The sequence below is a fragment of the Orbicella franksi genome, chromosome 2, assembly GCF_964199315.1.
Source record: "Orbicella franksi chromosome 2, jaOrbFran1.1, whole genome shotgun sequence".
Taxonomy (NCBI): domain Eukaryota; kingdom Metazoa; phylum Cnidaria; class Anthozoa; order Scleractinia; family Merulinidae; genus Orbicella; species Orbicella franksi.
The window spans coordinates 7,139,666-7,160,401 of NC_138146.1; the positions used below are offsets into that span (position 1 = coordinate 7,139,666).

General features: G+C 39.6%; 3 protein-coding genes across 3 annotated transcripts; 1 reads left to right on the forward strand and 2 right to left on the reverse strand.

Annotated features, from left to right (window-relative positions):
* Positions 1–20: 20 nt before the first annotated feature.
* Positions 21–6,509, forward strand: LOC145479896 (RING finger protein 145-like). The gene is made up of 3 exons (XM_081458373.1): positions 21–463; positions 1,778–3,082; positions 3,721–6,509. The coding sequence occupies exons 1-3, from the start codon at positions 298–300 to the stop codon at positions 4,011–4,013; spliced, it is 1,764 nt and encodes a 587-aa protein (XP_081314499.1). The 5' UTR covers positions 21–297; the 3' UTR covers positions 4,014–6,509.
* Positions 6,510–8,413: 1,904 nt separating this feature from the next.
* Positions 8,414–13,925, reverse strand: LOC145468289 (collectin-12-like). The gene is made up of 5 exons (XM_081451984.1): positions 13,857–13,925; positions 13,714–13,750; positions 10,650–10,866; positions 9,832–10,001; positions 8,414–9,376 (listed from the first exon to the last, which is right to left on the reverse strand). Exons 1-5 carry the CDS (start codon positions 13,923–13,925, stop codon positions 9,114–9,116), a joined length of 756 nt encoding a protein of 251 aa, XP_081308110.1. The 3' UTR covers positions 8,414–9,113.
* Positions 13,926–18,543: 4,618 nt separating this feature from the next.
* LOC145468308 (uncharacterized) lies at positions 18,544–20,399 on the reverse strand. Its single transcript, XM_081452007.1, has 2 exons — positions 19,747–20,399; positions 18,544–19,609 (listed from the first exon to the last, which is right to left on the reverse strand). The coding sequence occupies exons 1-2, from the start codon at positions 20,382–20,384 to the stop codon at positions 18,544–18,546; spliced, it is 1,704 nt and encodes a 567-aa protein (XP_081308133.1). The 5' UTR covers positions 20,385–20,399.
* Positions 20,400–20,736: the final 337 nt, after the last annotated feature.

The window sequence follows — 20,736 nt, forward strand, 5'->3', positions numbered from 1 at the left end:
GTTCGGGAAACAAAAACACATTCGGGAGGGGAGGGTATTTAGAAAAAGATAAAAGTAGAAAAAAAAAGCGCAACAAGTGTAGCTTACAGAGTAGCCTAGGATTTTAGTGAAATATTAAAATACTTTGTTCAACAAGTTATGGATATTAAACAAAAAGAACATTCACAGAGATAAAAACAAACGTTTCCTTCATCGCGACCCGGGTGGTCCGCGGGAGGGAGATTTTTTGCCGAATTCTTACCGCTGGCTAAGGAGACTAAAGACTCTTATCAAGGAAACGTCACTTCAGTCAAAATCATGGAGATTGAAAACCTTTCTTCCTCAGTGAAGATCTTTTACTTTCGAAATGAAAATGTCATTTTAAGAGTACCATTTTGCTTCATTCTGCAGCTGGTAACGTATTTTGACAAGATTGCAAAGGAGTCCAAGGAAGAAGACACGAAAACTTGGTATGAAATTGCAGGTACGCGCCCATCATGTTGGTTGCTAAAAATATCGAGTCACGTAGGAAAACAAAAAAACAGGTTGAGTCCCTTTAGTTAAAACTCCTGAATTTATTTCTGCCCGTTTAATTCCTGGTTCCTTGGAGTGGCTGGTGATTTGCTCATGCGAAAGTGAAACGACGTGTATCCCATTTTGGCATGCAGTATACATGTACATGTATTAATAATACACATGAAAAAATTACTCGATTCTGATTGGCTAAGAGGAGTGCAGTTCAAGTGTAACACCAGTGCAAAAAGTGTAACATCAGTGCAAAAAGTGTAACACCAGTGCAAATTACACATCGAAATTCTGGATTATGGTTGACTGTAAGAAAATAGCAACTTTTCTAAGAAAATGATATCATGTAAAATGATGATGAAAAATTTGTGCTGAAACTTTGAAAAAAGTTTTCTCAAATGAGAAAAAATGGCTTCAAGAAAGATCTTCCGGCACTTCCTCCACGCGAATTTTTTCATGTTTATATTATTAATAAGTAATCATACAGTTTTTCTCGTTCAATTTGGAGTTAATTTGCACTTGTGAGTTTTTCAAAAAGCTCACTCGTGCAAATTAATTCCAAATTGAACTCGAAACCATATGATTACCTATACATAGTAATAAATTCCAACTTGTTGTTCCCTCCGTCGAAAAGTACAAAACAAAAAGCACAGTGCTGCAGGGAGTCACATTTGGAGCAGATGGGACATTAGGCTGGGGAGATGGATTATCTGCCCATACAGTTCCATTGAATAACTTCCTGTTTGCTTGGTTGTGGCTCTTGTCATAATATAATACAGGGGCAGAGGTGAGGGGTAAGAGTTGGGGGGGGGGGAGCAGTGTTTGGGACGGCGTGGAAGAGCACTCTGTTATGGAAAATAATGCTTAATAATTATACCCTGTTTACATGTATGGTTAGCTGTTGATAGGGGTGACAGCAACACCCCTCACCCCCCCCCTCCCATTTGAGACCTGCCTTTCTCCAGCTGTGCCATATTGACTGTCTACTTTGTTTACTTTTGGTTTGTGTTTGCTTTGTTTTGTTTTGATTAGTTTTGTGTTTTGTCTTGTTTTGTCTTGTTTTGTTTTGTTTTGTTAAATGTTTTGCTTTGTTTTGTTTTGTTTTTTGTTTGTTTGTTTGTTTGCTTGTTTGTTGTATTTTAATTTGCTTTTTTGTGTGTGTGTTTTTCTAATGCAAAATCTCTAGATGTCCAGTTTTTCATCATGTTTAAATTCCTTTTAGGCAATTATCATGAACAGTGAATTTAATGTACATTTTTGTATTTCCTTGCAGCTCTGATCAGTGGACTTATTGGTGCCACTGGGTTGCTTGCAAACCTTAGCTACCTTCAGAAATGTTTTGTTTGGTTAATCGAAGAAGTTGTGCTCCTAGCTGCATTTGTGGCGATTATTACGTACACTCCTTCAGATGCCAAGAAAGATCACTCCAGAAACAACTCAAGCCTTGACAGTTCATCTTATCTGGATGGCATTTACGGTTATTCAGTTTTATATGCTCAAGTTTTCATTGCTGTCAGCATAGCAATTACTCCTCGTAAATGGGCCGTTGTCAGTGCCAAACAAACAGTGGCAATGTTTATTATTTTCCCTGTCGTAATACAGCTTTTGACTCTTCCGTTTGTTAAGGCTTCATCAATCTTGAGGGACATCTGTCTGGTCTACCTTGCATTTGCTTCAGTAATTCAGATGTACAAAGCCTGTCTTGGGTTGTTACAACTACTCCAGGACTTCCCAGGGATGATAAAGAATACATTCAGAATTTTAATCACCTTTGGATGGCTGGATTTATTTGTATACCACTGGAAACGAATTAACTTAGGTCAAGTTCTGATGGTAGCTTGGGTGATAAAATTTTCAGCCATATTTAGTGTTATCTTGACTAGGACCTTCAGTATAACTGTAGCCATGTCTGGAGGTCTGGTACTGTGTTTTGACAGCCTGCAAGATGTAGCAGGAGCTAGCATTGTGGTTGGAGTGATGGCAAATGTTATCTTGGATATCATTAGCATAATAATTAAAGGAAATCTTGAGCATCCCCGGGAAGATCGCCACCAGGAGCTCTGGAATGATAGTGTTTCCTTTTTCCTTTTGTGCGTACAAGTTGGAATTGTCAACTTACCTAAGCAGGAACGCCTCATGCGAATTGGTCTAGTCATGTTTGTGACAATTTCGCTGTTTCTGCAGTCCGCTTATGAACTAACAGAACCAGCCCTCATGTCTCTGGGGGCAACATACACAGGTGTTTTCAATAGCAAACATCTAAACACACTAGTGGTTTGTGCTGTGATCTTGGTACTTCCTGGGTACATGATAATTGTACTTTGTCAAATGTTCACCTTTGACGCTTGGCTTTTTGTGATAATCTCCAGCAATCTTGTTACAATTGTTCAAGTAATGTGCTCACTTGTAATTTACGCGCTTTTCGTATCCAATGTTCATTCAGAGAGTCAAGTGAGGGACTTGGACGACTATGTTTATTACATCAATGCTGGGTCAAAAGTCTTTGAGTTTCTAGTTGCAGTGGTTGTCCTGGGGTATACTGCATGGGCCACATTAAATGGAGAATGGAATTACATTGGTAAGTTTATAAATAATGTTTTGCTGCTGCACTTACAGTGTACAGTGTAGCTTTGTAGGTAAGGTGAAGTCTGCAGAGGAGGCAAGCAGCCCATCTGGCTGGCTCTTATCTCCAGATTCTCCAGCATGAAGTGGTAGCATGAAGTAGTTTTTCTATACCCCCCCCCCCCCCCCAATGAATGGGATGCTAGTTAATTACAGGCCTAGGGTCCCCCCTAAGTATTAAACTCATCGGTACACCCCTCCCCCCACCCCCTCTGAAGTAGCCATCTCTTTCATCACCAGATTCACAATACATGTACTAAATAAGTTGTCTCTAGTTAGTAATTACCATACGGGGAATGTTATATAGAACTGTCGCATAGATTTAAATATCAAAACCAGCTGTTAATGTTTAGTTTCAAACTGATGTCATTTTTTATTTTTGCTTTCTCTGATTACATTTACAATATGAAAAGCTGAACCAAAAAGAACAAAAAGGGTTTAAAAGACATCAAACCAGAAACAACTTCAAACCTTGAGCAAAAGATAGAATGATGTACACCTGTATTTTAAACTTCAACTTGGGGACCCGACCAAAACAGTAGACATTAAATAAGTTATGTGTTATAATAATGATGTCATGTTTTCTTCTTAAAGGTGCTTTAGTCATCTCAATGCATGCATACTTCAATGTCTACAAGCGAGCTCAAGAGGGATGGAAAAACTTCCTTTTACAGCGCAATGCAGTAAAAAGACTCAACTCCTTGCAATGGGCTACTGAGGAACAGTTACAGCAGCTCAATGACGTCTGCTGCATTTGTTATGAAGCCCTTGATAGGGCCAAAGTAACCAAGTGCAATCATTACTTCCACAGCTTGTGTCTTAGAAAATGGCTGTATGTGCAAGACAAATGTCCTATGTGTCATGCAGACATTCTGCCACAGGATTGACTATTACCTGTCCTGCAGCGAATGGCTGCCGTGGGTTAACAATGGACCATCGTGCAGTTGAGTTGTGCTTTCTCAAACTCTTTAGGGACACAAAAAGTACTTTCAAGATGGTGATGATTTAGGAGAGACATTTGTAAATGTTTGAAAAAAGGAAACCTGAGGGAAAAGTATTTGAGTCTGTGATAGCCAAGTTAAAAGTTGAATAATGCATTAATTAACTGGTTACTGCTCAGGTGCTTCAGCAAAGCTGGATAGTTTTGTGAAAAACAAAACAAAACAAAACGGTATTCCACTGACCTTACTGAAGGATTTTTGTTTATCAGTTAAAAAATATATATATATCCCATGGGAAATTTACAGTTGGTGCTAATCATTATTTACATGTACATTTTACTAAGCTTTTTATAGAAAACAAGCTCTTGAAAGTTGGCAATTTATTTAAATATGAATTAACATATATTTACTGGGCTGAGATTATTGATAGTAAATGGCTGCAGAGATACTGAGGTTCCAGAACTCCAATACCTACAACAGGAGGGACCCTGCATTTTGCTTCTAACAGAGCCCTGTCATTTGAGGGGTTAGGTGTCAGTGTGCAGTTGTCAAACCTCTGTGTAGTTGTCACCAATAGGAATCTGCTAAATGCAGGCTGTCGATGTTTGAAATTATGATGGGCTACAATATACAAATTTTAGTTTCTGGAGGTCATTACAACAACAAAGCACTTCAATCTCCTACACTGTAACTACAAGGCTTTAATAAGTAGACTTTTTGCCAGTAATAATTTATTTGATTTTCTTATTCAGATGTACACCTGTGTTTAAACATTTATTTTAAATTGCTTGATGCAAGTTTGGAACCTAAATAAATATTTAAAAACAAGTTAAAGGAGGGTATATAATATTATTTTACTAGTAGCAGTACTCTTGAAAAGGAACATCGAGCTGCACATGATGAACAAACTTAAAAATTATGTGCATTTAAATCTTCAAGTTGGTTAATGTTGGCTACATTTATATTTATATAAAAAAAACTTTTAATTTAAGTTTGGTTACAGATCGGATTATAAAGTTTATAAAAGGTTGTAATCTTCAGATTGACGTTAAATATAAGATTATAAGACTCATGAACACAAGAAAGCTGTTGTCGTGGTGTTTTATTGTAACCATTAATATTTTTTACAGCTAGATTTACTAGCAATTTATTTTTCCAAATGCTGTGTCTTACATGTAGCGAATGACTTTTGGGCAACACAAGTTGTTATATAATTATAAAATTTTAAGAAATTTACACTGTAAGCATTATATTGTTCTGGCTCTATACTTTCCCTATACATAGAGGACAAAAAAGACAAAAGTCAGTATCTGTCCACGTGGTCCACATATACCGCCAGACTTTATCCCGGTGTCTGTACCATTAAGTGACTAGGAATATTTCTACTCACTTCTGGTTGGGATGGGATGCCAGTCCATCACAGGGCTACCCCAACACTAAACAAAACTCACCGGTAACCATTTCAAAACCTGGGTGGAGCGGTGCATGGTGTGGACGCCCTGTGACCCCATGGGACAAAGACGATTAGTTAATGTAGAGAGAGCGGCTTAAAGAGTAAAGTGTCTGCACAAGAGCACAACGCAATGACCCTGGCCAGGCTTGAATCTAGATTGCTGGCTGGGTGTGCTCACCATATTTGGCCACCACAATTTTACCAGAGGGGACATAATGAAGTTTTCATTCAAAAACTGAAAAAAGCCCTTGAAGCTAATTATGTCAAACTGTAATAATGCACTGCTGAAATTTGAGAAATCAGTACTTGTTTGAGAAATTTAGAAAACACGAGCTGCACTGGTCTTCTTCTTCTTCTTCTTCTTTATTTTTTATTTTTTTTTTTGCCTTGTACTGAGTATTGTGAAACACGATGTTATGGGCCCAAGCTTTTATATGAACAACTTTTCTCCCAACAAAAGGCAAATATACTTAATTTTCTCAAACATTAGCCCCCTGAAAGACTAACTGCTTCTGCACGTCATTACTGTGCATGCAAATTCACACACCACGTCATGTATCGATGCACGCTAAGTAATAAAATGAGCAATGATAGGGCAGATGGCCATTGCTGTAGCTTTGCCTGGATTTAAAGATCTTGGAAATTCGGTGCCCCCTACTTTTCTTTTGATGGATCATTTTCTCTACCGATTTTCTACATTTGGCAAAAAAATGAAGGAAATCTATCGATTAGAAGTTTGAATTTTTTGCAAAATGCACCATCGAATTCCGTTCTTTTTAGGGTTCTATGGTTAAGTTTTGTGAAAACGTTGGTAACATTTGGAATTATTTAGGCGCAAACATCCTTAAAATGGACACTGGATAATGATAACCCCTTTTGGACACTGATCATCCGTGTACCATACTACATGTTTTCATTTTAAATGATTATATATACTAAGTGGCCCTGTTTGACACATTTTAGTGCTTTTTTTGTATAGGTAATCATACGGTTTCAAGTTCAATTTGGAATTAATTTGCACTAGTGAGTTTTTCAAAAAGCTGAAATTGCACGAGCCGCTTTGGTGAGTGTAATTTCAGCTTTTTTAAAAACTCACAAGCTATAATTAAGGGTGCTTTTTCAGCAGGTGATAAATGTTGCTATGGTAACCTATTGTCACAAAAAATGATAATGTGTTCACCAATGATTGGGCAGTTTTTTCATACCATGATTACAGCATCAACGGATAAAGAGTGGCTATTATGACCCAACAAAATCTAAGTCTTTGAAAGTGCTGTAAACTGCTCCCAGCCACCTTACTTATACAGACACAGACAAAAGTACAGTGAGGTGGCCCTAATTTGATGTCATAAATACTAGGTTCCACTCTGACCCACTCTGTGACTATACATACACGCTTTTGGGCCAAGGCATTTTGATTCAACCCATCACTTTGTTTATTCATTATTTTTTTTATTTTTTTTTATTTTTTTCTTACTTGTTATCTGCTAGTTTGTTCGATTTTGCTACTCAGCTAGCAATATTTTTTCTGTTGATTAACTCTTCTGTGTAGACCCAGGCAGCCAGTCCATACCCTAAAACGGCCTGAAACGTAGCAAGTCCAATCAAGTACAGCTTAAATCGTCCATAGTAAGGCGCATAACAGAAATCAACGAAGGCAGTCAAGACTGGCTTTTGCAAACTTGCCTTCCTCTTAAAGTGCAACAATGCCACAACAAAAGATGGAACCAAGCAGCCATTGAATACCACAATCAGCGCTCCTCTGACACTTGCACATGATACACACTTCAGTCTTTGTTGTCTGATCGGACTAGAAACAAGATAATACCAAGACAACGCAGTGATGCTTCCGCAGACTGGAGGAGTTAAAATGGCGGCCAGGAAACGTAGGCACTTCGTCGACACTCCACCGGCTGAGCGGTAAAAGCGCGGAATTATCGATGTGAAAGCAGCCGTGGATATTCCCGTTAGTATTGAGTCGTTGGATAAAGTTTTTTCTCCTGGACTAGGTTTTCCACGCCACATAATTTGAAGGCCAAAACAGTGTGTTTCTCTTGAGCTTCTCTGTCATTTATGTTCCAGGCGTTATTTACACCAGGCCTGGCTACCCAACATTTTACTCATCCCCAATCTCCAAATGAAATCAAGCGGAGCCCCTAAAGACACGGGCCTATTTCACCCTTGTCTGACATCTTAACCTGTGTGAGAACAGTTTTCACCACTTTCCAGCAGTTTTACTTTGCGGATCAATACTCCGAGTTTGGTGTATCGCGCATGTGCCCAATCATGAACGAACTGTGGTCATCTTTATGGCATCATAGGTTACCATAGCAGCACTGCGACCCCTTCGAAACAAGTGCACGTGTTTGTAATTTAAAAAAGGCTCGGTGAAAACCATATTTTATTATTATCAGCGAATTGTGATAAGCATGTTGAGATACAACGTTTTTCAAAAATAAAAGTAATAATGTGGGGTTTTTTCGAAAATTCATTATTAGTATTTTTATTATTACTATTATTATGATCATCGTCATCATCATCATCATCATCATTATTATTATTATTACATGCTACCGTATAGCTGGTTTTCACATGACGTCACTAAAATTCGAACTACAAAACTATTGATCTTCCTGAGATTTTACTTAAATGATGTATAAGAGCAGCTGAAAACTAATATTCATAAAAATTTTCGCTCCGAATGGGTTCTTGGTTTTGTGATAAACTACGCTTGAATTTCCAAGCTTCTGCGTGACGCGGCATTTACGTGACGACCTAGAGAGCTGTCATGATGGTTAAAAAAGTGACTTATTTCGGGGAACTTGGCTATCTGAACAGTTCACGTCTTAGAAAAAGTATTATTTTAATGTTTTAGGGTTCCTCGAGGGATAAATCCACGCTTTTGTAGCAAAACTCAGTGACAGATGTTTCTGTTGGTTTCCGGCCGCCATGTTGGTGCCCATATGGATGGGCCCCAGCATGGCGTCTCCATACAAATCTCTATAAATTTGGGTAAAACATTTCTCCGCATATCTCGCATAAGAAAAATTGCTGTGACCAGAATTTTGGCGAGAGTCTTTGCATATTTACCTTCTTTCATTTCCCAGATTCTGGACTTTCTCTGTTGACCGATTTTGATTTTTATTTTGATCTATTTTGAATTGCGTGACACTGAAAACCAGCAACTTTTTTAACTTTACAAAAAGGTGTATTAAAATTCGCTAACAAAAATGGTTTTCAACCAACCGTTTGAGAATTATAAGCACAAATTAAAGGCGTCTTTAACAGGCTGTTTCGTTGCTACGATAACTTATTATGTTATCTTGTTTGACAATAACTGGGTGTTTGCGAGATACCAGTATTGTTTTGTCTTGTTTCATCTCTAACCTTCGTATTTGTTCCCCGAGAGGGTGTCGCTTTTTACTGACATACAATGAGCCATTCCCATCAAAGACGCCACTGAGAACGAGAAGCGACCTTAAGTCCACTGCTCTGTCATGTTTGCCAGTCCTCACAGGTCAATGTAAGTTTTTCAAAAAATGTGAAATAGCAACTCGCATCGACACCATATTTAAAATCCAGCTAGGAGTACTTTAATTAATTGTATCGTAATAAGAGGACTGCTCTTTCGTATGGAGGTTTCCAGACAAAACTCCATCTGCTTGTCTGTTTAACTCGCAGACACTGTGTCCCTTTGATTCTGAGGAACTGCGAACAAAGTTTATCGAATTACATCCGGGATATCTTTGACATCGCAGCAAGCACTCAACGTCACTCGTCGCTCTAAAATGATTTATCACATGACCAGCCAGTATTTTCTCCGGGAAAATTTTGAAAACGTTGTTGAGAGTCATGCCTGCAAAGTAATCCGGAAGAGCAAGAGATGATTACAACTTATATGTAGAATCGGCGAATGGACTTAAAATTGATAGCTAACAATTAGAAATACAGTTTTAATTAATTTTCAGCTGAAAAATGCCCCCCCCCCCTTTTTTTTTTTTTTTTTTTTTCACTGACATCAGAGACCTTACATGCAAAATAACTAATACTGATAGTTAAGAAATGGGCTGACAATTTTTGATCAGACAGAGATTCTAGCACCCCATCCAGAACATCAGTTCAGTACTCGATTGGCAGAGTTATCCGATCCCAGACTCTTAGCCAGTCCGTAAGTTTCGCAGTGGGGTAAACTGACAGAAAATTTTCCAACAAACGGCATAATAGATATCAGTCAACGTGTCGTGGCTTCGACGATTTTTTAATCGTATAAGAATAAAAAGTAAACAAGACCAAAAGGATTTCATGGCGAACCTATCTCGCAGATAAATGATTGTGATGATGAACAATGCTTGTCGTTCCACTTTCCTCGAAATGAACCATAATCTGTCATCTCTCCACACTTTTCGCTCAGGCTGTCGGGAGCTCTAGTAACCCAGTTCTTGAATTGAACTTTTGATCCATCCACCCAGTGAAACACGTCGCTAAATGGTTGAGATAGGTACGAATCCAAACAAAAAAGAGACAAAATGAAAGAAAGAAAACAAATTTAATGATTCTTATGCACCATTAGTTTAGTCAGAGTGCATTTCTCTTCGTCGGCCATGTTGGTTGTTGGTTGATTCTTTAGATAAAGGCGATGGCCAAGTTATTAACTCTTGAGTTAGACCTAATAGATGATCAAGAGAGGCAAGAGATTTAAGCTACAATACAGACCTTATTCCCAGACTAATCTTTCTGAAATTCCAGGGAGTTCGAAAAATAGTCAATCTGTGAAGCGAATTTTACTCACGAGGACGGCTCAATCGCCTTACACGTTGCTTCATCCATCACGTAAGCTTGAAAGGGCCTGCCCAGGCCTTGAAAGGGTAACTTGAAAGTGCCTACCCGGGAAAAAGATCTAAAAAGGGGATTAACTCAATCTACCATGGCCATTTCATCCTCTCTTGGTTTTGTATTAGGCGTGCGTACCCTCTGGAAACCATTTGTACGGTGTGGTTACATCCGTAAACTTGGATAGTTTTACCTTATTATAATATATTAAGGAAGTTCTGAAGTATTTGAACTGACTATTCAAAAACGTACTTTAAAAGAGTACATAGATTAGTTTAACATGAAGTTTACTATCATACTTATCGTCTCTTCTGAGGCCGATCCAGAGAGTTTTCCCAACAGCAAGATTATCGTAAACAAACGACTGTTTGTTTGCATCCCTTATAATGACGAGATCTCCTCCGAACGCGTTACATACTTTTCTAGCTTCAACCCAAGTCTTTCTCTCCGGTAAGAATTTAATGCAGTGATTCTGATATCGCAGCCAACCACTAAGACATCGCTCTATGTACGAGAAAATGATTTATTGTTTTATATTTCATTTTCAATTTATCTTTGGGGTTGGCAATCGATTGAAGGTGCTTATTATCCAGCGAAGGGTCATTCCTGCGTGGAATATTTCCTGAAAGTCGTGCCATAACACGTGAAGGACTATGACAAAATACTAAGGACATTCAACTAGTTTTAAAACATGAATGAAGCAATATTCTACTTGCAATGCAAACTGTACTCACATCAATGTATTGAATTGTAACAGTTTCGTAGGGCGTTTGCCAATGAGGTTAATCTAAATAAACTGAGGGACAAAACTGTTCAAATAGAGTACATTGATGTTGATTCAGATGTGGAAGTTGAAAACAAATTCACAAGAAAACTCAGTAAGGTTTCATTCAAGACGGCTTTACATCATCCAGCGGTTTGTTCTGCTAGGAAAACAGATCACTAAAGCAAGAATTCAAATGCGTCATTTTCAGGGAAATTTTCGTATCAGTATATCTCTAGACGGGATGAAATCGTCAGTAAATTGATTTGAATCGATGCGAGCTGATGCTTCACTTTATCTTTGTGCATGTTATACATACGCAAACTAAAAACCTATGCCGCGATATCTATGGGTTATTGACCAAGTGTGAGGTCAAGATGGCTGGATATTGGCCAGGTTCTTTTTTTTTATTTTTTTTATTTTTTTTTATTTTTTTTTTATTTCATGTTATTGCCTTACAGAACACAGAATAAATGATTACAGTACTAGATACTAGATACTACTTGGGAATAAGTACTTACAGAGCTGACATTAACTATTGTACTAGACGAAACTTATTATTCTTACAATACTATACTTACAATGTTCACACTAATAGTGTTTACAGCACCCTTTAATCCACAAAAATAAATCTAACACATTACAATAAAAAGAAAAAAAACAATGAAGATGGTACAAAAGGGAAGAAAACGAAACAAGTGTTTCAAGTGTATTGTTAGGTTGATTACGTATAGCATTACTAGTATGTGAGAGCGAAGATAAAGAGCAGATTGCTGTGAAAAGCTCGTAGGTGACAGCGTATGTACGAGATGGTTGGCAAAGTTGATAGCTGCAAACGCTTCAGAGGAAGTGATGCTATCTATCAGTAGGTATATATTCTGCAAGAGGTTCCCATTTTTCCATATCGCCGCTTTTTGTCTCCAACTCGAGCCTTGATTTCAGAAAGCGTAAATAATGGTCAAAGTTAGGGGACATTTCTTTAGATTTGGCTAGCCAGATATGACGTCGAGCTAAAAGAAGGCAATAGTTAATTTGAAGTGCAAATTTTGACGTTTCCGGTTTCAGACCAAAAGCTGTAATGTTTAATAGGGTGGAGGTTTTGGGCATTAGTTTTATACTTTGCAGCCATTCTGATACTCTTTTCCAAAAGTTAGATGTCTCGTGACATGTCCAGAAGAGATGCATTAATGACTCTGGGCCTTCTTGACAGAAGGTCCAATTATCATTTGCCTTAAGCCCAATTTTATATAGAAAGTCATTAGTTGCTAGACGTCTGTGTAAAAATTTAAACTGGAATTCGATCAGTTTGGTACTCCTGGTGCATCGTGATGTCAAAAGGTATGCTGAGCTCCAGTCGAGATTTTCATTTCTTGAGTAGCTACAATCTAGAAGCCATTTCATTTGGCTGTTTTTTGGAACTTCGCCTTTGATTCTTGTCAGAATTTTGTATACGAGTGAGCTTACTTTTTTAGTCTCTAAAAGCTTAGTGCAAAAAGGCTTGTACTCCTGACTATTATCATGATCATCCACTTCTTTACGGAGGGTCTTTACAGCCGATATTATCCCGTAATATTTAAGAGGAGAGACACTTAAGCTGTATTTTAATTGAAAATCATTCAAAGAGAGAAAGTTGCTGCTCCCTGGTTCTTTTTTTACGTGGTTATGGACCGAGACGGAGTCGAGGTCCATAAACTCGCAAAAAAAGAACGAGGCCAATATCCAGCCATCTTGACCGAACAAGCTTGATCAATAAAGGATTTATTATATGGCTTTCGGGGAAATTTTTCTTGCGGGACACGGCGGGTATTCCCGAGCTCCATCTTGCCCGTTCGGGTAGCCAATCACAGCGCAGGATTTGATTCATCTTACCCGCTCACGGAGCTAGCCATATAATAAACCACAATAACAACTATGTAAACAAAATGAAATGTAAGAAAATATGATTGTGTTCAAGTGTATGACCTCTTTAGGCCGTGCACATAAAATGTTTCGTTTCCCATTGCCTCTCGTGAAAGAGAGGCGATCGGTTGTAAAATCTATTTAAATTAAAATGAAATACAAAATAAAATCGGGCAAAAGAAATATGTTGACAAATTAACAAATGCATAATTTCAAACAGGAATTGATTTTTCTTCCCCATAACAGCCTGTTTACATCGGAGCGACTATCACTCTAAAAGGTGTTCGAATATGTCGTGGATGTCAGAGTCTCTTGAGGATGTAAAATATGGTGCATATTAATTAACCTTGGGAACCCCCGAAAAACGAGAGCAGGCGATATTTAATTTAATCAAAATTATTTTGAAAAAAAAAAATGGGTTCTTAGGCTGCTAGATGGAAAACGAAAGAAGCAAAATTCATAACAACTGATCACACTTAAGTAGAAAACCACGGTTTTCAAAACTAAACATGTCATTACGCCATGTACTTAAAATACATGTCTCTATAATTGTCTAGCTTGTACACGCATTTTTACCCTTAGCATTTAAATTTGCTATAGTTTTGAAATTAAGTCCATATCTAGGGTAATAAGATTTGCGGGTAAATATAAGCGTTCGTTATCTATGCAAAAGATTTGGCGAAGATCAATGTTGTTCTTACCTTCGACTGGAACGGATGGCGGAGAATCAACAGAGTTCTGAAAAAATGAATACCGATTACAATATGAGCTGTGCATACAAAATTTACTAACACTTATAACTAAAACATGCTCCATAGATTTGATTAAAAAAAGGACGACTTACCTTAACATGAAAACACAGTGTTGATAACAATAAATAAGCCAAGAATATTCTAACATACGGTTGCAGCATTATGTTGCCTTATCTGTCTCCTTTTATGATTAAGACATCACTGTGAGTGAAAATGCTGTAAAGTGCAACCTTAAATAATCGAATTGCTCTTCTTTTCGTTGCATATTCACTTGTGTTTTGAAACTCTTTCTTTCCAGATTGACACTTCTTAGGTTTCTGTTCGCAGCTGTGTTTATAGAACAATTGCATTTAACGCCCACGTTGACTCTACGTTTTTGGAAAAATCAACTTATAGACGTCTCTTTTGGTTTTATTTCGCTGTGTTATTGAAGCTGTGTTCTTGTCGATCATCGCGCATAAAAGAAAATTACAGATTCAGTGTTCGCCTTGAAGTTCAAGCCAGATGCCTTCTGCTAAGCTTTGTACATGTATTGTAATGAGTTCCTCTCCCATGCATAGAAACAAGCTGTTTGTTCGAAAAGCAAAGTACCAAAAAATATTACTGCTCTTAAAGTAAATTGACAGCAAACACCTGTCTATTCTATCCCATTGTCCCAGTGATAAATGAATTACTGATTTGTTTCTTTTGCGAGTAAGTAACTGAATATTCTTTTACGATAGATAAACGCACTTGATATACCATCGCTTAAAACACTGATAAAATGTCATTCGTAATTTCGTAAATGTCATTTGTAATTTCGATTCGGATTCAGACTTAGACATATACTATAAACAAGAAATATTTACCTCTGGGATTAATTCAGAAAGCAATATATTCTTGATAATTAATTTATTTTTTGGCGCTGCGTTGAAAAACAGACCACGAATCTTAAAATCAATCTCTCCGCTTCTTAGGCCGGTAATTTCAGTCGATATAAATTAGCATATATTAGTAAGTCTCATATTCATTCATGTTACGTTCATACCGGTAACTCTAGCAACGTTGACCAATCAGAAACACCACAGAGATGTTTGTAGACAACGTCATCAAAGGGTTGTTTTCCTGCTCGAATCTTTTGATTCCCCTCGCCCCCCCCCCCCCCCCCCCTCTCCCCTGGGAACGTCAATTGAAGCAACAGAGTTTTAATATACCTGTTTCGTCATTTTACGTAAAGTAACATGCGCCTAATTTGAACAGGTAATTAAACAGTTAATTTTTAGCTAATTAGCTGTTTCTCTTACTCTAAACTTGTAACGTGGCCAGGTCTTGTTTCCCTCTTCCGCCGGCCTCAGGTATCCTCTTTTGAATATCTCTTCAGTAGCTATAGCGGTCACCTCGTGGAGGAGAAAACATAAAATTGGAGTGTACACGGTCGAGGCGTTCAAGCCAACTGCTTTATTGCCATAAAGCACCAGACAGGCCCATCGTAGCTTAATGATCTTTCAGTTAAAGGCCTAGCTTTTTAACACAAAATTCCCAAATAACCACTCTAAGTTGAAATAAAGTGTAGGTGCGGACTATCCAAAAAGAGCTACGTCAAAAGATAGAAAAACAAATTTACAGAAAATGCTTAAAAGTATTTTCTGTAAGTTCATAACTCCACATAAACTAAGAGGTGTCAAATGAGTAGAACATGATGCTGTTGGAATAACTGAACAGTCTTTACAGGGTGTTCTATAGCAGTATTCCCTTTAAAACAGGTTCTTGAAAGGCGTCTCAGTTCTGTTTTTCACTCAGGCCCCGTTTGCATGGGTCTGGACAAATTTTTGCACGGACGAATTTTGTTCCTAGACCGCCTGTTTACATGGGTCCGTGCAAATCCTGTTACAGATTGCAGCAGTTTTTACACGGATCCGTGCAAATTTTAGACCAAACGCGGCTTTAAATGGCGTTTTTACGTCTATGTTGTGATTGGTTATCGCTAATGTTTTAAGCCAATTATAATGCAGCTGATGCAGTACGCGGCAAATCAAACATGGCGGCAGACAAGAATTTTACGTGGTCTGATGAAGAAATTAATTTGTTGCTACGTGTAGTTATTGACTACAAAGCAAAAAAAGCAGCGGAAGGAGTTGATTGAGAAACGGTCAGGAGCAAGTACGAAGACGTAATCCAAACCTTTTTTGGAAAAGTACCCTGATAACGACAAGGAGAAATTCCCCCGACGTACCGAGGGGTCAGGAAGTTTAAATAAAGATCGAATTCAAAACAAACTAAAAAAAAAAAAATCAGGTTAATCCGTCTAAAATAGCGATGCATGCTACTGCCGCTCGTCTCGTCACATCTGTAATCTGCTTTTGTTTGTTTCTTTTGTCTTAAATTTAACAAAATATAACAAACCAGCGACGAAATGCAACAAAATGTTTCATTTTTGCTGAGCAGCCAGGCAAAACATAACTAGATTCCAGGCCTTAACCGCGCTATCTGAGCAAAAAGTTGCACGGTTCGGGTGTTTACACGAGTCCACACGAGTCTGTACGACATATGAAACCGTGCCGGTCAAAAAGTTGACCTGCTTTTTTCGTCCCAAACTGGCACACTTGACCGTTCAAAAATTTGTCCAGTTCAGCCGGTCCCGTGTAAACGCATGGTGGAACCGTGCAAGTTTTTGTCCGTGCAGAAATTTGTCCGGACCTGTGTAAACGGGACCTCAGTTGCAAAGCGACGCCGCGACTTTAAGCTTCTACCCCGTTTTAAAAATTCTCATCTTGGAGTCCTGCTGCTAAAAGTGAATTATCATTCTCCTCTAGACGTACTCTGCATGAAAAAAAGAAATCAATTGAAAATCTGTACCAACCAATGCATATGCAGACGAGAAGAAGTCGTCCACCTCTTGAGATCTTGTTAAGTGTGTTCACGCAAAGTTCACTGCGTCTTTCATTTTATCTAGGAAGGTTTAGGAATTGAAGAGCTTCTGAATAAGAAAGCGCAGGTACGCTGATTTTAAGAGCACGATTTTGTACGCGTTCTACCTCTTGTGAGAGGTAAGAGGGCAGGGCGTGGTGCCATACTACACAACAATATTCAAGTACAGATCGTATCAGAGTAATATAGATAGTAATTGGGTCTTTAATCTCAACGCCTCCTCTCCGAAGTACTCGGAGTATGTAAAGGCGGTTAGTGGCTTTTTTGACAGTAGCTTCAATGTGATTGTTCCAGTTTAAGCTATTCTGAAACACTAGACCAAGTACTTTGTGGGAAGTGACAAGTCCTAGCAATTGATCATCGGTCTTTAATTGAGGTAGTTTCCGTTAGCCGAATCCCTCTATAATATTGCATTTGAATCTCGCACATATTGTCCTTTAAACAAATGTAAACAATTATTAATTGGATGAGGTTTTTGTGATATCCAGAATAATCAAGGTCGAGGTAGGGGTTATCAGCCGAAGCCGAAGAATGAGGCTGATAAACCTTACCGAGATCTTGATTATTCTAGATATCACAAAAACCGAATCTAATAATTGTTTCATTATACATTTATTATACATTGAACGAAAAAAAACAAAAATGGAAGTCATGTTTTTGCTTTTTCAATGACGGTAAGCAACACAAAGCTCGCGAACTTGACATAATTACCCTTAGAAATCATGCACCGCAGTCATACGTGGCATGATTACCCGTGACCTTGAGTGTCCTTGACATGATTATTGTATAGTCTGCGGCTAGATGACTTCACAGGTGCTGATTTAGAAAATTCACTGTACGCTTTCGGCCAATCAGAAAAGAGATAGTGAGTTCAATGTATAACAATAAACAGAATCGCGCCTATTGAAAGGCATCGCCGGGAAAAGTGGGGTCGGTACCCATAATGCCATGAACGAAGGTTGGAAAGGCTACCACGGATTTCGGTCTCTTAAAGCATCCAGAATTCCCGCGTGTATTCATAACTCGATATAGGAACGCTAAGCATGAACCAACTCTTTATCATCCTGCAAAGTTTGAGAAAATCGAATTTTTCTTTCCTGTAGAGGTAGAGATGATCGTTGCAGCAAGCTGTTCTTAATTAGTTTCTCATAATTGTAATAGTCTGTTGATTACAGACCAGTTATAAGTTCTCACGGAAACCTTTCCTAGGCAACAATTAAACACATCAGTCGTCGGCTCATCATTTTTGAACTCTTTTAATCTTTTAAAACAAAAATCAGGAGGTGAAGTAAATATAGGTTCGTTTTGCAAGAAATATTTCAGAATTAAACGAAACGTTGCAAAAATTCCCAAGATATAAACTGTGAATCAGTAAACATTTACCCGGGAAAAGGGCGGATAAGTGTAACTCAGACAGGGATTAGTTAACGTTCATACCGAGTTTGAAAAACATTAAATCAAAGCTTGGTTTACCATTGTTCACAGTACATATGCATTATATGCAAAAACGCAAATACCAATTTCGTTGTTCCTAGCGAAAGTAAGTTAACCGTGGCGACTTGCGATTGAACCAGAGCTATTACTCAAATACAAACAACTCGTGATGGCGTTAATGGGGGAACACTGCCTTGCGTTTGGTTAGCCCATGCGACTTCCGGCGATAGCGTGACAAAACAACCTCACTTATCTCCCCCGGACTACGAGCTGAATGACAGACAGCACGTGCTGGATCGGACAAGAGTATCGGTTAGCAAGCGATGTTCAAAGGCGATGAAAAAACAACAAGCTTGGGGGAAGTCGCTGCGCAGACTTAACCGCCACTGATGCATGCAAGGCAATGCATCCCCCCAAGCCATGGAAGCCGGTGAGAAGCTAGTTCGGCGAGAAACGTTCAGCAATGTTAGCCATCCTGGGAGCTACTGACTCTAATGTAGATTGAGGAGTTCTTATATAAAGCTGGTAACAGTCTGAGGACCAGAGACCCATGACTTTAATAAGCCAGTCTGGCAAGCCGGCAGCAGCGGCAACCGACGCAGCACCTATGCGGAAGCTATGGCCCTTGAGACTCTGGTAAGGAAGACCTGCGACCCTCGAACTGTCCCGTAGAAGGTGCGAAACCGCTCCCCGAGTAAGCAAATTACCTGACTGGAAGTAAAATAAGGGACCTTGTTGCGGCCGTGCTAAGAGAAAGTACTCTCGCATAGCCGAGACCGCGCAAAGGGTGGACGAAGTGCGAGCGATGGTGAGAGATTGCCCTCGCCTGTAAACATCTGTTTTTGAAGATTTTAGCTGCACCGTCATGCGCTGCGGGCATGCCAGGGTTGGATGAAAGGCTATACAATCAGTAGAAAGATCAAAAAGCGGTCTACATTTGCGAACACTGTTGTAGGTAAATTCACTGCATCGCAGGAAGGCGAAAAAGGCTAAATTGAAGGCGGCCCAGATCATGGAGAAATCCCGGGGGCTAAGCCATGATTGCAGAACAGGACGGATTGCCGAGAGAACCTGAGGGGTAACCGGTTGACGGCGAATACGCTGTTCGCCTTGGTAGCGGAGAATACCGCGTAAAACCTTGTGGAGAAGAAGCTTGCCCTTCAGAGGGTCACTGTACCCAGCAGTGATATGGAGGTTGCGAACAGCTGCTAAATAGAGTTTAATTGTGCTATGACGCACCGTTCTAGCGAGATAGGAGGCAAAATAAATAAGAGTACCCTCGGAGGCGGGTAGGACATCCCCGTCTGGACCTAGGAGACGATTCATCAGGCAGAATTGTAAAAAGCGTTTTTCCCCACAGCTGTAGGCTCGATTTGTGTTCTTGGAAAGACCCCAAGAAGCGTAGGTGAGCACTTCCTCTCTCAAAGGGTCATTAGTGAAGGCGGGATGGTACAAGGAATCTGGTCGGCGTCGGGTGCGAGGGCCCAGAAACGCTGCATCTGAAAGCGGGAGAGGGCATCAGCAATCTCATTTGAAACCCCAGGGACATGATGGGCCCGTACAAGAAAATTATGTTCCATGGATAGGAGAACAAGCTTTCTGACCAGTTCCATGATAAGGGGAGCTTTTGAATGCCCCGAATTTATGATAGATACCACTGATTCATTATCACACCAAAACTGCAGACGTTTTCCCTTGAAAAGTGGGTGCCATATAGCGCAGGCAACAACGATGGGGAAGAGTTCTGGCCACTCAATGCTTATACCCCGCTCTCGGTTCAAAAGCATATGTGGAGGCCAGTGCCCTTGGAACCACTTTCCCTGAAAATAACCGCCGAACCCCACGGAGCCCGCTGCGTCAGTGTAGAGCTCTAGGTCTGGAGTAGGGGTAGTGGTGGACTCAAGAAAAAGGGAGCGCCCGTTCCATTTGGAGAGGAAAACTTCCCACATATCGAGGTCCCTAAAGAACTCCCTGTTAAGCCTGATGTGATGAAAACGACTAGGGACACCCTTAGTTAAATTAATGGCGCGTTGAAAGAAAGTCCTGCCGGGGACTACCACTTTACATGCAAACTGGAGAGTACCAATGAGTGATTGTAACTCAACCAGGCGCACGGAGCGGCGTTTCTTAAAGGATGTCAGCAAGTCGTAAGTCCTGGAAAGTTTGTCCTGGGGTAAGCGGGCCTCCATGCGAATGCTATCTAAAACGATCCCCATAAATTCTATTTCTTGGGAGGGGCCTATGGTCTTGGACGCTACTACCGGGGCCCTAAGTGACATGAATACCCGTAAAAGAGTGCTGAAGCTGGTAAGACAAGCTAATCTAGAACTTTCAGCGATGAAGAAGTCGTCCAGGATGTGAATGACCCGCTGGAGACCATAGTTATGTTTTAGGATCCACTCGAGCCCATCGGAGAGCTGATTAAAAATGAACGGGGCACTGCGAAGCCCGAAGGGTAAGTACATGTCCACATAGTATTGAGATTTCCACAAAGTACCCAGTAAGTTCCAGTCTTCAGGGTGGATTGGTATAAGGCGAAAGGCTGATTTAAGATCAGTCTTAGCCATAAAGGCTCCCTTTCCCAGGGACTGGAGGATATGAATTGCATCGTCCACCCGAACATAGCTCAGG

Bases quoted from the DNA above. Each gene is read 5' to 3' on its own strand.
- LOC145468289 (XM_081451984.1), bottom strand. From the start codon at position 13,925: ATGCTGCAACCGTATGTTAGAATATTCTTGGCTTATTTATTGTTATCA. The intron at 13,751-13,856 runs GTAAGTCGTCCT...TCATTTTTTCAG, and splicing joins CACTGTGTTTTCATGTTAAG to AACTCTGTTGATTCTCCGCC. The intron at 9,377-9,831 runs GTTCGCCATGAA...ATTACTTTGCAG, and splicing joins ATCATTTATCTGCGAGATAG to GCATGACTCTCAACAACGTT.
- LOC145468308 (XM_081452007.1), bottom strand. From the start codon at position 20,384: ATGTCACTTAGGGCCCCGGTAGTAGCGTCCAAGACCATAGGCCCCTCC. The intron at 19,610-19,746 runs TTCGGGGCATTC...CCCTCTCCCGCT, and splicing joins TCAGTGGTATCTATCATAAA to TTCAGATGCAGCGTTTCTGG.
- LOC145479896 (XM_081458373.1), top strand. From the start codon at position 298: ATGGAGATTGAAAACCTTTCTTCCTCAGTGAAGATCTTTTACTTTCGA. The intron at 464-1,777 runs GTACGCGCCCAT...ATTTCCTTGCAG, and splicing joins AACTTGGTATGAAATTGCAG to CTCTGATCAGTGGACTTATT. The intron at 3,083-3,720 runs GTAAGTTTATAA...TTCTTCTTAAAG, and splicing joins TGGAGAATGGAATTACATTG to GTGCTTTAGTCATCTCAATG.